Source organism: Camelina sativa, chromosome 15 (genome assembly GCF_030686135.1).
Source record: "Camelina sativa cultivar CO46 ecotype springtype chromosome 15, ASM3068613v1".
Lineage (NCBI taxonomy): Eukaryota > Viridiplantae > Streptophyta > Magnoliopsida > Brassicales > Brassicaceae > Camelina > Camelina sativa.
The window spans coordinates 1,774,862-1,792,210 of NC_141894.1; the positions used below are offsets into that span (position 1 = coordinate 1,774,862).

The 17,349-nt window shown below is 38.0% G+C and overlaps 1 protein-coding gene and 3 pseudogenes across 3 annotated transcripts; 2 read left to right on the forward strand and 2 right to left on the reverse strand.

Moving 5' to 3' along the window:
• The first annotated feature begins 1,455 nt into the window (after positions 1-1,455).
• LOC104748014 (protein HASTY 1) lies at positions 1,456-7,050 on the forward strand. Its single transcript, XM_087488143.1, is given in 18 exon segments — positions 1,456-1,576; positions 1,691-2,746; positions 3,074-3,178; positions 3,296-3,439; positions 3,538-3,618; positions 3,700-3,769; positions 4,058-4,128; positions 4,205-4,368; positions 4,463-4,534; positions 4,620-4,776; positions 4,778-4,861; positions 5,221-5,271; positions 5,273-5,284; positions 5,377-5,667; positions 5,745-5,842; positions 5,844-6,111; positions 6,200-6,510; positions 6,617-7,050. Coding segments are annotated over 16 exon segments (1,728 nt in total). The 5' UTR covers positions 1,456-1,576; positions 1,691-2,737; the 3' UTR covers positions 6,251-6,510; positions 6,617-7,050.
• Positions 7,051-7,249: 199 nt separating this feature from the next.
• On the forward strand, positions 7,250-10,283 carry LOC104744612 (uncharacterized; annotated as a pseudogene). Its single transcript, XR_015582141.1, has 5 exons — positions 7,250-7,390; positions 7,500-7,575; positions 7,655-8,178; positions 8,573-8,726; positions 8,828-10,283. The product of XR_015582141.1 is annotated as an uncharacterized LOC104744612 (transcript).
• LOC147926197 (ABC transporter I family member 6, chloroplastic pseudogene) lies at positions 7,651-8,121 on the reverse strand (annotated as a pseudogene).
• Positions 10,232-17,240, reverse strand: LOC104744611 (DNA gyrase subunit A, chloroplastic/mitochondrial-like; annotated as a pseudogene). The gene is made up of 27 exons (XR_015582139.1): positions 16,714-17,240; positions 16,544-16,613; positions 16,389-16,454; positions 16,125-16,226; positions 15,953-15,997; positions 15,780-15,878; positions 15,549-15,635; positions 15,347-15,417; positions 14,751-14,859; positions 14,561-14,623; positions 14,337-14,402; positions 14,140-14,228; positions 13,604-13,652; positions 13,389-13,475; positions 13,194-13,287; positions 12,727-12,797; positions 12,556-12,639; positions 12,230-12,348; positions 11,985-12,142; positions 11,808-11,889; positions 11,533-11,697; positions 11,352-11,453; positions 11,139-11,275; positions 10,912-11,029; positions 10,781-10,835; positions 10,594-10,693; positions 10,232-10,513 (listed from the first exon to the last, which is right to left on the reverse strand). The product of XR_015582139.1 is annotated as a DNA gyrase subunit A, chloroplastic/mitochondrial-like (transcript).
• Between the last annotated feature and the right edge of the window lie 109 nt (positions 17,241-17,349).

Here is a 17,349-nt window from a genome sequence, read left to right on the forward strand (position 1 = left end):
CAAGCACTAATAATCACTTCTCTTTACCAAACTACCATAAATATCGAAAATAACATTTACATAAAACCTTTAATTACTTTAAAAAATCAATATTTTTGGGACTATATATTTTAATCTAAGTGGGGATTACGTGGGATTATATGTTTTAGTCTACGTCAATAACATATCATTTCTTACGTGGGATTATATGTTTAAATAATGACATAACACATGATACGTATCAAAAACATAGTGCACTATTTATGTACTATAATTATTTACTTACGCCATGTCCATATCAAATGATAAGAACCTCTTTCCTAATTAAACCTTTCAGAACTTACATTCAAACGTTTTGTAGAAATCGGATTAGGAGAAGTAGCTTGTGGATTTGATGAGGAGAGGGGCTGAATTTTCTCTTTCAATCATGAGCTTGGCGATGAGGTCTCTTGGGAGGTTGATTTCAAGCTTATAATATGCCACAAGTTCTAGTATAGCTCTCAATCTTCCGGCATCTTTGTCTTTAGCCTAAAAGAAGAACCAGACATAAAGTGACTATATCTAAATAAGTAACTAATCAGTTACAAGATCAGGGAAGTGAACAAAAGAGTTTTGAACCTGAGAGGATTCAGTTGGTCTACTCTCCAAGGCATATCGTCTTAGATTGATGATCTCTTTCCTTAAGAGATGGGAGGGTGACAACTCTCCATTAAGCTTAAACATACATATAAGCCGGACTGCAGGAATATATTGATTTTTATTGATGAGCTCTTTAACAAGCTCTGCCAAAGATAAAGAGTAAAATGTTAGTATAACAACCTTAATAGATTGATAGATTGTTTGTTTTTTTTTCTATAAACGAAGAGAAATTTGTTGTTAATCACTACTTTTATCTTTATTATATTATTAAAAAATACATTATGTATATTATCCATAATTATTCAGTTAGTTACTGAATTATTACCATTACCATTATGTCCAGAAAATGATTAATTACAATTCTGCAATTATTATTTAAAATCAAAATCAATTTTGTTTTTACAAAAGGAGAGAGAGAGATGCGGACCAAACTTGTTTTCCGTCAAATAGAATTACAGTCACCAATGTCATTGTGACACGTTAGTGGATCTAAATATTTCTAAAAAAAAAATCCAAAAATTTAGATTTGGGACATTTTAAACTTGGAACCCCCGTTGGAAATGATTGGGACAAGTCGGAGCAAGGCCCAAAAATACGGCCCAGAGTCAGAACACCCCCTCTGAGTGGTTATGACAAAACTCTGCCGTTTTTTTTCCATCCTCGGAGACAGAGTTTTGGTTCTCAAAACTGTGCGTTTTACTTGTATTTGTAAAACGCCGCGCATTGGGTAATTAATGCCCAACAACAACAATACGGCCCAGAGTCAGAGAACCCTACCCACCGACGGGTATGAGATTCCCTTTATAACAAAAAAAAAAAAAAAAAAAAAAAAAAAAAAAAAAAAAAGGGAAAAGGAGGTCGAAGAAGAAGATCGAGGACAAGGGATTGGAAATTAGCAGCAAGAAACCCTAAATTATTTTCCGTTGCGATCATGAGACCCGTCGTCGTCATAGGCCAGGTAAATGGAAAATTGAGTGCTTTATTTCGTTTTTGTTGTGGTTCGATCGATCCATGATTAAGAAGATGTTCCCCCTAACTCAAAAAAAAAAAATAATAAAAAAAAATTTTGCAGTATTTTCGCCGAGGGAAATCACTTGTTGGGTATCGCCAGTCCCGCGATTTTTTTTCCTTGCGTACTCGTGATCCCCTTGGTATCTCTTACATTTTACATTCCCCTACATTTTACATTCTTCGAATTGTTGTAATGCCGTATGAGTTTTCTCCATGTTAACTCCTTCCCAGTGGACTGTGTTGTTTCTGCCGTCTGTTTCTGGTGGTATTTTAGATTCTACACTACATCAAAGCTTAATTATTTTCTACTTTTTGGCATGTTGGATAGGGTTTGTTTTAGCACTTTTGGCAGTAGATTTCACCGTCCTGTTCAAATGAATTAGGATGATTCTTGGTTATGTCTACGGCTATTTAATTAGGATTATGGGACTGTAAATAGGAAAACTCTGCAGTCTCTAAAATATACTGATTTATGTGAGCTGAAATGGTTGGTTGATGGAGTCGTTGAGTTGAGCTTTGTGACACAAATTCCGTATTGGTTGTTTTGGCGGTTCTTTGAGAGGTTGTTGAGCCTTAGTATCGGGCGCGGACAAGCACAGTAATGTGGCCCGAGCGATTCTCGCCGTCCTCGATTATAGCTCCACGTCCGACACTCGCAAATCGTCTGTCGAATTCCTTGAATCTGTAATTCTTCTCTGTTTTTTTTTACTTCTTTTGATCGATTTGCGTTTTTGTGTTTGCGTCTTTCGTTTATGAATATGATGATGTTAGCTGCTGCGCTAGTGGGTTTTACTAGTGATCAAGCTTTTTAAGGATTTGTTACTTCGGGGGAAACAAAGTATATAATAAAAATTCGAACTTTTTTTAGTTAGATGATTGGTTGGTCACCTCAGATTATGTTAATTTTGGTTGGTGTGAATTTTGATCTTTTTGCAATTATAGATTTAGCAATTATATACATGTGACGGATTTGTTTTGTTTCGAGTAATCTGCGGTCTTTGAAATACATTTGCAGATAAAATCTGGAGATGTCAGGGTTTTGGCAAATACTTCTTTTCATCTTGTGAAGAAGGAGTGGTCTCCTGAAATTCGTCTGCATGCTTTTAAGATGCTACAGGTTTGTGCAAACATGCCTTGCTTTCTGCTTTTTATATATTTTTCTCTTATACTTAAAAAAAAAACTGCTCTTGCTGAACGAAACTGGACTAGATAAGGACGGGATTTAGAACTCATCGATATTAGAGTCAAGTTGCTTTGTGGTACGGATCCAATTCCAAACTTACTTTGTTAGTCTCTAAATAGTCAGGGAGGTCAGTTGGACAATCTCATATTATAGAATGGGAAAAGCTTGAGACGCCTGTCGAGAGAATTTGAATGGCTAGTCAAATTTTGGAGACTTTCGTACCCCAATTATGTAACATATCCCTGTTCTGTAATATAATAGAACCTAAAATCTGGAGATGTAAGGTTTCTGGCAAATACTTCTTTTCATCTTGTGAAGAAGGAGTGGTCTCCTGAAATTCGTCTGCATGCTTTTAAGATGCTACAGGTTTGTGCAAATTATTGCTATATCTCAGTGCAGTATGTTGTGTGCTATGTGATTGTCATAATTTAGCTTCTTAGGAGAGCATAGAAACCTTATTGTGAAGCTATCTTTCCTTTTCAGCATCTGGTCAGACTACAATGGGACGAATTAAGTCCTCCGGAGTGCAGGGATCTTGTTGGTGTTTCTGTTGAACTAATGTCAGAGGTTGCTAATGCATGCGAGAATTGGCCTCTTAAGAGTCAGTCAGCTGCCCTTGTAGCTGAGGTACAAGTTCAAATTGCTCTGCGTTTTCACTTGCTGTCATCATCATTGGTTCTTGTTTCCGTTCACTTTCTCAGATTAATATCTTTATCTTATTGCAGATAGTTAGAAGACAAGGACCTGATCTTTGGCATGAGATATTTACATTATTGACTTCCTTGTCTGCTCAGGGCCCCGTACAAGTAAAATGTTCTTCCATTTATTTACTTTAACAATTTTTTTTCAGAGAAATTAATAAAAGCATACCTATTCTTAAACGATAGGCTGAATTGGTCTTGATGACGCTGAGATGGCTTCCTGAAGATATTACAATTCACAATGACGACTTGGAAGGTATTTATGAGTAAAATATACTTTGTTTTTGTATTAGTCTGTCCGCAGGGTGAAGCTTAAACTAAATATAATCGGTTATGGGCAGACACATATTCCAACATATGTTAGTTTTGTAATTCTGTATACCTTAAACTTTTCAGTCTAGTTATACTCAATCTGGTGAACTCTGGTTTCACCACTATGGTTTAGGTCAGACATTTTGAAGAAAGTACCTCTTCAATTATCAACCTTATCATTTCTTTTCAGCTCCATCCTCCTTTCTAAGTTCCGTTTTGGACATCTCTTCAGGTGACAGGCGTAGGCTATTGTTGCGCGGACTTGCTCAATCTTTGCCTGAGATTTTGCCTTTATTGTATAATGTATGCCGCCGACTTATTCCTCTCAGTAAAGTTGTTTGCTGCCACGGTAAAATTTGCTGAATATATTAAAATGCAGCTTCTTGAAAGACACTTTGGAGCTGCAATAAGTGAAGCTTGTAGGCAACACGTTGACCTGGCAAAACAGCATGCAAATGTGGTTATAGCTTGCTTGAATGCCATCATTGCATATGCTGATTGTGCTCCTGTTCCAGATCTTGCCAAATATGGAATTCTTAGTGGGTACGGATTCATTAACACCCTTGCGGAGATTGTTATATTGATATCAGCCATGCATTTTTTCTTTACTGATGAAGTGCTCGCAAACTCATAATAGGTGCAGCTTCTTACTTTCTTCTCCCGACTTCCGTCTTCATGCTTGTGAGATTTTCAAACTAGTATGTTCTAGGTATGCAACTGGGCTGTTTTATCTGATGTACTTACGTGAGCACACATAGACATCTTTGAAATTTTCTAGCTTTTCTTATCTGCAGAAAAAGACCCAGTGACTCTTCTACCGCAGAGTTCGATTCTGCAATTAGCAATTTGTTTCAGATCCTGACGAATGTCTCCAGAGAATTTTTATTCAGATCCTCTTCAAGTTCTAGCGATTTAGATGAAAATGATTATGATTTTGCAAAATGCATGTGTGAAAGAAAGTATGGCCTCTTCAGGCTCAACTAACTTGCAATGCATCTCTTCTGATGGTGGTGTGATGGCTGTTCACCTTCAGCAGGTATTGTTAATGTCTTATTTTTGTTACTTAACTGGATGTTTTCAGTGTAGAGGCTGAAGTTAGTAATTGCTGCAATGGCAAACTGAAAGAGGATAAGTTTGATTTTGAACAGTCAAATTTTTACCGTTTTAAGCTGGTCATTTGAAAACTTGAGCTTAGATTCTCGTTCTTGAGTGAGCCGAGTCCAATTGTTTACTAACTGTAGTATCCTTGCTGATATAGTTTGATTGTCTCGGCCATTTATAACTTAAAAATCCTTCTACATATGTTAGCAATAATATTTTTCATTATTAGATTTTATTTTCCACAAATAATCATGTTGTGAATATGTTGCCTTAATCGTTTTTATTTTTGTATAGATGCTTGGCTTCTTCCAATACTTCAAGTTAGGCCTTCACTTCGAGGCACTTTCTCTTTTGGCTGGTATGTCGTAAATCCAACCTACTTCTTTGGGAAATTTCAAAGACAAACATATTTGTTGCTAACTTCAGCATCTTTTCCTTTTGAGTTTTTAGTCATTGATGCGGGATTTACTTCGAAAGCCCAAGGCTGCGACTTATCTTAGTGGTGAGGGATCATCAACTGGCGGTGTGGTTAGTTCAAGCCAGGTTGATAGTGAAAAGAAAAAAAGACTTTTAAGTCTTATTAATGATGATATCTCTGGCAGTCTACTGGATGTATCTTTCCAGCGGATGTCCAAGAAAGAAAATGTTCCTCCTGGTGTTACTGTTTCGATTGGGCCCCTGGAACTCTGGAGTGATGAATTTGAAGGGAAGGGAGGATTTGGCCCGTACCGATCAAAGCTGGTATATCCCTGAACCAAATGCATTGGGGCTTACTTTCCAGACAAACACTTGCCTAAAAATTTCTTTTTTCCGTGCAGCTAGAATTGATCAAGCATACTGCTTCTCACAATCTACTATATATGGAGGCTTCTTTGATGATCTAGTTCATATTTAAGCTCATGATAGAAACATTCCCAGGATGTAGCAGTGGTGGACAGCCAGCAATTAGCACTTGATTGTATTGTGGCAACGATTTTTGATGGATCAAATGAGTTTGCTGGGGGAAGTTCTGAAGTTCATTATGCATTACGTGGAATATACGAGGGTATATTGCAGCATATTCAAATTTCCAAGGTTTTGGTTACTTCGAGGATGTCGAGTAGTTTATACTTGGTTTTCCGTTATATGCATCATGATTTAGCTGGTCTTGCTGCAAGTCCTGACATCAAATTCACTGAGCAACAGGTCATATAACCCTTGGTGAAATAGATTTCAGTCACAACACGGAGTTGGAGGCAAATCCTAACCGTGGTAATAATGTCTATGTTTTCAGGTCAAATGCTATATGAAGCAACTACTCTCGGGGGCTCGAGCATTGCCATAGCCGAGGAGTTCTTCACCCTGATATAAAAAGATCAAACCTTCTTATAGATAATGGAGGAGTTCTTAGAATAGGCGATTTCGGGCTTGCAACGTTGTTTGATGCGAGTAAGAGGCAACAGATGACGAATCGGGTTTTTACTTTATGGTACAGAGCACCAGAGCTTCTTCTTCATGGTGTTATTGAGTACAGTGTTGGTATTGATTTATGGAGCGCCGGTTGCATTTTAGCTGAGTAATTAGCTGGCAGACCGATTATGCCAGGTCGTAATGAAAATTAGCTCCCAAGTTATGATTTTCTTTTCAAGGTTGAGAAATGTTTTGAGTTATTCCTAAGATATGATGAATCGGTATAATTTTCACGCGGCAGGTTGAGCAGTTTGCATAGGATATGTAAGTTATGTGGATCACCTTCGGAAGAGTACTGGAAGAAGATTAGGCTCCCATCTACTCATCACAAGCCTTTACCCGCAGTGTAAGAGAAAATTAAGAGAAGAGGTTTGCAAAGATTTTCTCTCCTGAGGCGCTTTCTCTACTCGATACGCTTATATCGCTCGATCCAGCTCCAGATGCGTTGATGAGTGATGTAAGTTTTTTGCAGTTAAATGTTTGAAGGTTTAAAATAGTAAAGATTACAGAAATGAGAGTGGTGCAAGTTAGTTGGGATTTATGAATGAAAAAAATGCTTGAAACTTGTGAATCTTAGGCGTGTGACTTGAATCTTGATAGTGTTTAAAAACTTCCATGGCTGATGTATTTTTGACACATGAATAAATTTACTCTCTTTGGAAGAAATTTTCACAACTCGTCTCTTCTTTCTCTTAAGCACCACTACAGTTATTGTTATCTTTTCTTTAATGGGATAATCACATTCCTAATTTTTAGTACACGTCATTTTTGTAAGAGTTAGATACTCTTCCTTCAACTTCTTCTTTTGGATTAATCAAAGATGATGAGACTCCAGCAAGCCCAACAAGACAGGCCCAGCTTAAAAAAATTGAGGCCCCTGGTTAATTTAATCACGTGTTGGTGGGGGAGAGAGAGTAGAACGTCGGAAGAAGAGCAAACCCTAATTTTTTGGATTGGAGAGCGAGGAGACACCCCCCACACCAGAGTAGAAGAAATGTGGAGTCGGATTTTCCCAGTAATAGAGTTCTATTATTATTCAGTTTGAATTCTTCTTTTTTTTTTTTTTTTTTTTTGGGGGGGTTTATGATGATCTAATCTGAATTGGTTGACATGGAAAACTGCAGCCAAGTCGGTATATACAGGGTTATATAGGATATGGCATTCCAGGTTCTGTTGGATTTTTGGGCTACACAATTTGGGGTAAATGTCAATCTCTCTTGTTTGATTTTGCTTTAAAATACTTTTTTTTTTTTTTAATCGCTTAATATTGCTACCTCAGAATTGAGAAGGAGTAAGAGAAACATGAAGAGGATGGAGGAAATAGTAGAAGAAGTAAACGACAGGATTAATCGTACGACCGAAAAAAGGAATCAGGTATATACGAACCTCTCCTTCATAGACAACCAAATTGACACCTTTGAGTATCTCCTGCCTCGATTCAGCAATCACAGCTCTCAAATCCCTAACCTCAAGCAACGGGACCTTACCTCCGTCATCGCGATCTTCCACCAACGAATCCGAATCAACGGCTGAGGATACCGAAGACGCAGCAGTAATAGTTACTGAACGACAAGTGGTTCTCAGAGTTGGAGCAACGACGGCGGAATTAGCTCGGAGATTGGAGAAGAGAACCCGAGACGGCGAAGTTCCAAGCCGAACTCGCTGAGGAGGAGGACGTGATGAAACAGTTGGAACGAATTGAGCAATTGAGTATGCCTGACGGAGCTGTAGACTAACGCCGGCCATGGAGATTAAAAAAATTGCGGCGGAAGAAGACGAAGACGGTGGAGGTTAAGTTATCCGGTGAGTGTTGTGGTTAGGTCCTAGGGAATCTTTAATTTCACGTGTTGAATGCCACGTTGTATATATATATATATATATAGTAAGGAAATTTAAAAGAAAATTAAAAAAAAAAAAGTAAAACGACATCACTTTTGTGTTGATACGCATCTTCTTAAAACCTTAAAAAGCTTCTTTCCTTGAAGTACAAGAAACCACATTTTACATATGATATGAGAGAGAGACCTTGGGATGAAGAAACAGACAAAGTCAATACCCTAAAGCAATCCTAAACCCAAACCCTCTTATGGCTTCTAACTGTATCTTTATATACAACATTCAAACACATGTTTCTATGTTTCATATTCAGTTCGGTTTTATTACTTAAAAAGTTTCAATTTTTTTTTTCCTGACATAGTAAACTGTTAATTACATGGCTGCGATGTTTAAGAGACCAAGGCCTGCCGGTGGTCGTCACCCGCCACCGCTGGCTCCGACTGTGAGCAGTTTCAAACCGAGAGCTCAATGGACTAACTCCGGATCTTCCATTTTCCTCTATGTCAATCTTCCTGGTCTTTTTTTCTCTTCTTTCTTGTGTGTTTGTGTCTTTGAAGTTCAATATTTAAATGATACAGTTTTTATGAATTTCTTGTTTATTGTGTGGAATGGACAGACTTTTATATTGATCAAATATCAATAAAGAAGGATGAGAGGACGAGGATTGTACAGATTGAAGGCCAGCGACGGCTCTCTGCTCAGACTAAGGCTCGTTTCAATGAATCTTACCGTGTCTCCGATACCTGTGACATGACTAAATTAAGCACGTCCTTCTCACATGGACTCTTGACGATCGAGTTTCCAGCGATCGTGGAAGGTGACAAAAAGGAGAAAGCAGTCCAAGATCAGGGGAAGACAGAACAGAGCAGGTCTAATCAGGAGAAAAGTGGTCATAATGAGAGTACCTTGGTACGAAAGAAACCTTTGAACGAGGAGAAACAAGTGGGAACAATTCAAGAGAAAGCTGCTCCAACGTTGAATGAAGAAAAACCCAAAACGTATAAGTCAGTGGTTGAGAGTAAAAGAGAGGTGCCAACGGGCAGTCGAGAGAAGTCTGAACCGAAAGTAAAAGCAGGAGAAGCGATCCCTAACGTAAGGGGAAAGGAGAGTCCGAAAGAAGAGAAGGTGGTTGAGAGAAAGGAGGCTGCTCAAATGGGTCAGCAGAAGATTATACAGAAATTGAAGGAAGAAGAGGCTAAACGTTCACCAACCCTTGGTACTAGCACCTTAAAACCCAAGGTACGTGCGATAGAAGAGGAAGTAAATGGGGGAAAGAAAGATGCTAATATAAGTCAGAATAAGACTGGACAAATGGTGAAGGAGAAAGAGATTATACGTAAATCACCAGCCGTTGATGCTAGCTTGGGACCTAAGGTACAAGCTAAACTTGTTGAGAAGAAGGGAGATGGTGAAATAGGTCAGAAGCTGAAAGAGGGAGAAAATATTAACGCGGGGCAAAAGGAATTAATGAAATACACAAAACCAGTTGTTGGTGATGAGGCAAGAAGAACAGAGAAAAAAACGAATCAACCAGAGCCTGAGCTAAAACCAAAAGAGGGAGATGAACGAACCGAACTGGATGTTGATGATGGCTTGATAAAAAAGCAGGATGAGAAAAATGAGAAGGTTGGAGATATACCAAGTGAAGGAAAGATCCAAGAGATAGTGGAGCAAAAGAAGATAGAGGAGACCGTTTCAGCCAAAGATACAGGAGATCATAAGGATAATGCTGAAGTTGTCGAACAAGAAACCGGTCCATTACTAGTCAAAGAAGGACAGACGAAGACCAGCATGGATCCTCCTCCTACCGTAGGAGGAAGAGGAATGGGTGAAGAAGAGAACCGGACATATGACAGACATATCTTTGGTGAATGTCGGCGCAGCTGCTCTTGTGATCATGGGCTTTGGTGCTTATGTCTTTGTACCACTTGTAAAATATTTCTCTTGATTTGGTTAATAAGAAAACAAAAGTGTCAGAGCACTAATGGTTTATTTGTTTCAACTTTCAGAAAAATAATACTAAACCAAAGATAATGTGATACTGATTAATGTTAATAACTAACTTCGATAATGATTTCCTCTTCTCGTAGTTTAGTAACATAGGAAAACGAAAAAGACGAAGTGAGGACTAAAGCACATAGACGCCATGTACTGAACTGATTATGGTCACAAAAAACTGGTTGAATTGATTTACAGGCTAACGGCTTCTATGATTTCCTCTGTTTCTTCTTCATCAGCTGCAGAGATCAGAGAAGCAGATTGGATCTTTCCGGCATGATCGAGCCGCATAAGAATCACTCCCCTGGGAAATTAATAATCAAATAAGAACACATAAACATAAACAGTAGGACAGTCTGTCAAATGAAGGGAATTAACATATACCGTGCTCTACGAGATTGGATGGAGATATCCCTGACTTTGATCCGGTTCACAATTCCGCTTTGACTCACCAAAACTACTTGCTCATCGCTCTCTCCATCCTCTGCAAAAAAAACAACCATTGGTGAGATTCTATATAAACAGCAATCACAGAACATATAAATCCTTATTTCTGGAAGAGTATATTTACCAGATAAGGAGTAACCAACCACGAAAACAGCAGCCAAACGATCATCTTCCGCAAACTGAGAAATTGAGATGAAAGGAAAGAATAAATAAACAAACAAATTTAATAAAAGATGATAATAATCCAGATCATACCTTGTATCCATGTACACCAACTCTGTTCAACCGCGAACGCTTGAAGCTACTCAGAGGAACACGCTTTCCGTAACCGTTCTCACAGACGAATAATAGCCATGGACCAGTGGTTTGTTTCCTGCATTTGTTTTGGGTTAACAAAGTAAAGAAGACAGTAAAACATCAACTAATGTGATGAGAAGTTTCTAGAGCAAATTTCAGCAGATATAACTTGAGAAAAAACGTACACAGTTGAAATATCTTCCGACTTCTCTCCCATATCTTTCCGCAGAGATGCAGGTATGATGTCCATGCTCGCCATCTTATCCTCTTTCCTAAGTTACATGGCAATCACTCCTTTTGTATTTCTGCTCAGTGTACGAACCTAGTAAAAAACAGTCATTAGAGTTTGCTCATGTAACCAACCTTTACTTGAAAAAAGTTTATGAACCACAACTTACACCATCACATGTACTTAAGACGACCATTCCATTTAGGGACGCCATGGCCACAAGATCATCGCTTGAGCAACAACGAACCCATTTCAATTCATCACCAGAATTCTAAAGACAAATAAGTATCTTAGAATAACCTTGTTAGGAAGACTGTACCCAAAATTGGACTAGAGGAAAAGGGACAAACCAATTGAATTGCTATGATTCCAGTTGAGCGTATTCCTGAGAATAGTTTCAAAGATACTTTCTTGATGCAGCCATTCACTGTAAGCATCAGGAGATAGCGGTCTTCAGCAAACTCACTAACCGGAACAATGGAGGTTACTCTTTCACCTTCCGACATGGATAATATCTGTTTCCCCAAGTCACATAAATAAAGCGAAACATTAGCCTTTCACAGAACTGTAATATTTTTTTCGACGTAGCAGAGGGAAAACATAGATATACAAATATGTAAATTACCTGAACCAAAGGTGTGCCAGCTGCATTGCGGGAGCATTCTGGAATTTTATACGCACGGGTCGAGTAAACTATGCCCCGGTCGCTGAATGTAAGAACACAAGCAATAAATTACACAACAAGGCCGAAAATTAAAATCCATGTGTACGGCAAACACAAGTCGGTTTCCGTTAAACATACCTGAAGAAAAGGACATGGTCATGTGCATTACAAACAAGAAAATCAGACATTGCATCATCAACTCTCAGTTTCCCAACAGACTTGCCAATCGTTCCACGCTGCTGAAGATTGAATGTATCAGGCTTCATCCTCTTCACATAATCCTTTTCGCTGATAGCCTATAATCATCCAGAAATCAAGAGTTACAAAACAACAACAAAGTTTTCAGAGTTGAGAAACTTTATAGGTTTAAGTATGCAACAAACCATCAGCATCTCTTCATTTGGAATATATCTTCCAGATCACCACTGTCAGAATCCTCCAACATTGAACGCCTGGGACTTGAGAATCTGTCCTTCAGCTCTATTGCTTCTTGTTCGATTAACTAAAGAAAACGAAGGGAAGAAAGTAGTAAGCAACATGAAAAAGAATATCATGGACCAGAGTTTGAACCTCAGTGGACTCAAACAATCAATATTACAAAGTTAGAGTATCTATACTGCGGCATCTATCATTCTAACAGCGTCTACGTGTTCTAATATCTTCAGCCAAAAAGTACAGTAATAAATAACAAAAAAAGTGAGTACGTCACCTTATTTGTTCGGGTTGATAATAGCGACTCCAACTTTGTAATTTGCTCTGTCAGTGAACTACTCTCATCAGTAAACTTTTTCCGCTGCATACATATGAAGGGATAATCTAGTTAGAGCATTTTCAGGCTTTCAAGTTTCATAAAATGAACTTAGAGAGGATAAGAAAGCACCTCAAGAGCAGTTAGCCTTCGAAGACTTATCTCCAGTATAGCATCAGCTTGTTTCTCAGAAAGACCATATTCTACATACGTAAATGTTTGAATATGTTAATTTTTATCTATGGCTTACAATTGGGACTTAACAATCATAAATCCCTAAAAAAACTTCATCATAAACGTCAAATCTTACAATGAACGAGACTCCAGCACTTCCACATAAAAAAGACAAGAAATATATTATGTTCGTCATTTATAATTATGGACAATTGTACCACAATATGTATTCTTTTGGTAGTGCGGATCCTAGACTAAGTCTACCAGTTCACCTAAGAAAAATTGTCTCTAGTTTACTTTTCTCACTATTACTTTTCACCTCCCAGTTCTCGCTCACTTTTCAGAATTTTGTTTACACATCAACCTATCATATGCAGTCCAAAAGTGTCAAATAGAGTATATTCTCAAAGTAAAATAGAACTCACCGCTTTGTAAAGCAGCAGCAGCAGACGAATGACTTGAGGCGCTTTTGATGAGTTGAATTACTTGATCCATATTGTCAAGTCCAACCACAATACCCTAAGCATATATACAGTGAAGATATTAGAAGAAAAGCTTTACATAGTGAGATAATGGTCTTCATGCGCTAATTTAAGAAAGTCAAACATTTCTAAACACACCTCAATAATATGCTTTCGCTGTTGGGCATGTGAAAGCTTGAATCTTGCACGCCTTTCAACAACAGAACATCTGAAGTCTATAAAGGCCTACACACAAGCAAGAAACATAAATTTGTGATTGCAGTAGTAATGAACTAGACATTCTATCTCTGATTTTCACTTTTCTATTACTCCTAGTGGGATATGTAGATAAATGATATTACAAAGACAAGTACCTGAAGTAAATCTTTCAAACCCATTAGCTTGGGTTCTCCATCACATAAACTGTAAAATACGTAATATCACAATCCAGTTATGATCATTAGAAGCTTCACATACTCATTAGAAGAGTTTCAACGAGTCATCCTGGGAAACCCCCAAGTTTCTTTCGTAATGCCAATTCTATCAAGAAATACAAGAATTTCTATCATACTACCCTATTCCATGACCCACCCACATATCTCCTAATAATTAATTTCATTACTGAGATATAAGAGAAGCTGTTGGTTAATGCATTCAACTATACCGATCTTAAATCCAGAATTCTAGTTGACAACGATCTTTATCCTTAAGGTTTCTCGAAGGGATATCTAGTAGTGTTCCAAAAATATTGCCGAACTGAAAGACTTTGTTGTTAAATTTTTATACAGAAACTGCAATAGTTTCTCTAGATAACAAATGTGGATTTCATTCTATGTTTCTTCCACAACTATGATGTCTTGGGTTCTACACAACAACATGCAAAATAAAATGTTACTTCAAAGCAACTCACCCAACCATGTTGCAGCTAAAGCTTGATTGAAGGGCAGTATGCCGGTAAAGATTATTTAGCACAAGTGCAGGATCTCCTCCTCGTTTGAGCTATACAGAAGTATTTGGATATTATGTCAAAATCATTACCTTCCGATACGAAAATTTAAAGCAGACTAATACATGATACATCGAAGTGCAGAGAAAGCAGTGCAATACCTCAATAACCACACGCATCCCATTACGATCACTCTCGTCACGTATGACACTTATGCCCTCTAGCGTCTGAAATTAACAAACACCTAACATCAATAGATGAAAAACAGACTTCGCAAGCATCTAAGGAAAGTGAAATACTAGATGTAACACACATGTGAATAAAATAAGTACATATTGGTAAGTGAAGCAAAAATAAACATTAGATGTTACAAGTTTAGTTGTACCTTATTTTCAACAAGTTCGGCAATCTTCTGGACAAGCGTAGCTTTATTTGTCTGATAAGGAATCTGCAATAAATTCCAATCAAGGCATTACTCTACTGTTATTTACCATTATGGTACTGCTCATAAACCTTTTTGAAAGCCTCCTCCTTGGAGATCTGTACATTAATCTAAAAAGAACTAAACTGATCACCTCTGTGATAATAACTGCATTCCGCTTTGTCTTTGCATCCAGCAATTCAACTTCAGCTTTTCCTCTAACTACAACACGCCCTCGGCCAGTTCGGTAAGCATCCAAAACCCTTGACAGCGCATCAACACAATATACAATTATAAGGATCCGACATTACAAAAGGAAATGGCATATGTAAACTATTATACTTTTTTCATAAAAGTATTCAACAAACTTGAAAATAATTTTTGATAAGTAAATGAACTACACAATATGTAAGCTTTCCAAAACATAAAAACTCAGAAATACATGATAATTGAAAAAAAGGCATAAGACAGACAAATAAAGGAAAACTATTTACTGGACCATCCTCTTCACTCATTTTGTAGGTACCTTTTAAGAGATAGGTACAGCTTCTGGAATGTTAGTCATAGATCTAAACGAAAGAAATTGTTTTTCCATTTCCATAAAAAAGAGTTTAAAACTTTAGAAGTGTGTCCTTCTATTTGATCCTTTAGATAGCATGCCATGCTCATATACGAGAATTTACTAAATCAAGTACTGCCTACTCACAAAAAAAAATAGCAAGGAGGAGAAACTGGAAAGCAAAGAGTTACGCAAGGTTTCCCATTATTATTCCTCCAGTTGGAAAGTCAGGTGCAGGCATGTATTCCAGCAGTTCTTGCAGCTGGCCAGACAAAGAAGAAAGTGGAAACAAAATCTTATGAGTCGTCTACTTATAAAGCAGAGAAGTTTTCACATTAAAAAAGACCCACAATATTGACAGTCACAGAAAAGCAAAGAGGAAATTATTGATACCGTTGCTTCTGGATTATGGATTAAAGCGCAAAGCACGTCTACCAACTCCCCAAGATTATGAGGGGGAATATTTGTTGCCATGCCAACCTAAACAATGTGAAATGATCAAGATTCAATTTCATATAATATCTCATACAGCAGAAAAAGAAAAAAAAAAACTCATGAGATTAATTATAGAAGCCTAGAACAAAACTAAGGAATTCAGATTCAAGATTTGTTTGATTATTATACCGCAATTCCAGAAGCTCCATTCAACAACAAAGCAGGAAGACGAGCAGGCAACACTGCTGGTTCTTTTTGCGAGTTATCAAAATTGGCCACAAAATCAACCTGCAAACCAAAAAGGTTAAGGACCATCTAGTTGAGCATCGGTAAACTTGGTAATAAATCAACAGTGAAGTTACCGTATCTTGGTCCAGATCAGACAATAATACTGCCTCTGCCAGTGGCTGTAGAAACAAATAGGAACAATAAGCTGAAAGACACTAATAAAAATACAAGTTCCTCGAACGAAAAAGTGAATTGCAGGGAAAAGCATTATTAATTTGAGGACAAAGCAAGTTGAAAGGCACTCACATCAAGTCTGCATTCAGTGTAACGCATAGCTGCAGGAGGATCTGCATCTATTGAGCCAAAATTTCCATGGCCTTGGATAAGTGGACATCTCAAAGAGAAATTCTGTAACAACCAAGATGAGAAAAAAAAAACGAATGCATTAAGATAAAAAAAAAAGAGCGAAACAACTTTGGGAAGAATCATGTCGTGGCTGAAAAGGGAAACATTATTTGAATACTAAAACTACATGAACATGGACTGAGACATTTGTAGTTGCTTAATTACCTGAGCCATCCTAACAAGAGAATCATAAACAGCCGTATCTCCATGCGGATGAAATTTACCAAGAACCTGAAATATTTACAGAATCCAAAAGCACAATCGTTCTTCAGAATAAGGAAATCGAAGGAGGAAAACATCTCGAAGAAATCAATAGTTACCTCTCCAACAACTCTAGCACATTTCTTATATGGTTTCTTAGATGACATCCCCAATTCATGCATAGCAAAGCTGAAAGACAAATAATTGAACTTCAGAAACGAACACATTCACTGAATTAAGTAGCTTTAAAAAAAACTAAGTAGCTTTAAGAGGAACGAAGTCACTCAACAGAATTCTCCGATGTACTGGTTTCAGACCATCTCTAACATCAGGCAAAGCGCGTCCAAGCAAAACAGATAACGCATACGACATGTACGACTCAGTAGCTTCCTTATGAAGCTCAAAAGGCACAATACGAGAATCGTCATCGGAAACCACCAAACCGCCATTGTTAGACCCAGACTCAGCTTTGACCTGCTCATCGCCGCGCTTAGCAGCACCCACGACGAACTTGCCGGACCGGGGATTACGAGAAGAGAAGAAACGGACGGCGGAGGGTTCAGTGCGGCGGAGACGGCATAATGGGTCGGTGAGAGGGAATCGGTAGAAAGAGCGGCGAAGGAGGGAGGAAGAGAGACGGAGAGTGGAAGAGAGAGACATGAGAGAGTTGGGATTAGGGATTGATGCAGTGGAATGGCATAATAATGGAGTCATGCCCCAAAAAAGGGTTTTACAAAGTGATATGGGTTAGAGATAGCTAAAACCCTAGAGTGTGAGACAGCCACACCGGAGGATTTTTTCCCAGGCGCCAATTTCAAGACTTTTGGGCGGAGGGGGCTTTCTGTCCAAACATAAAAACATCTATCTCATTTTGTGATATCTTTTTTGTTTTATTATTGAAAACACTTGGACGAAAAACTAGAAA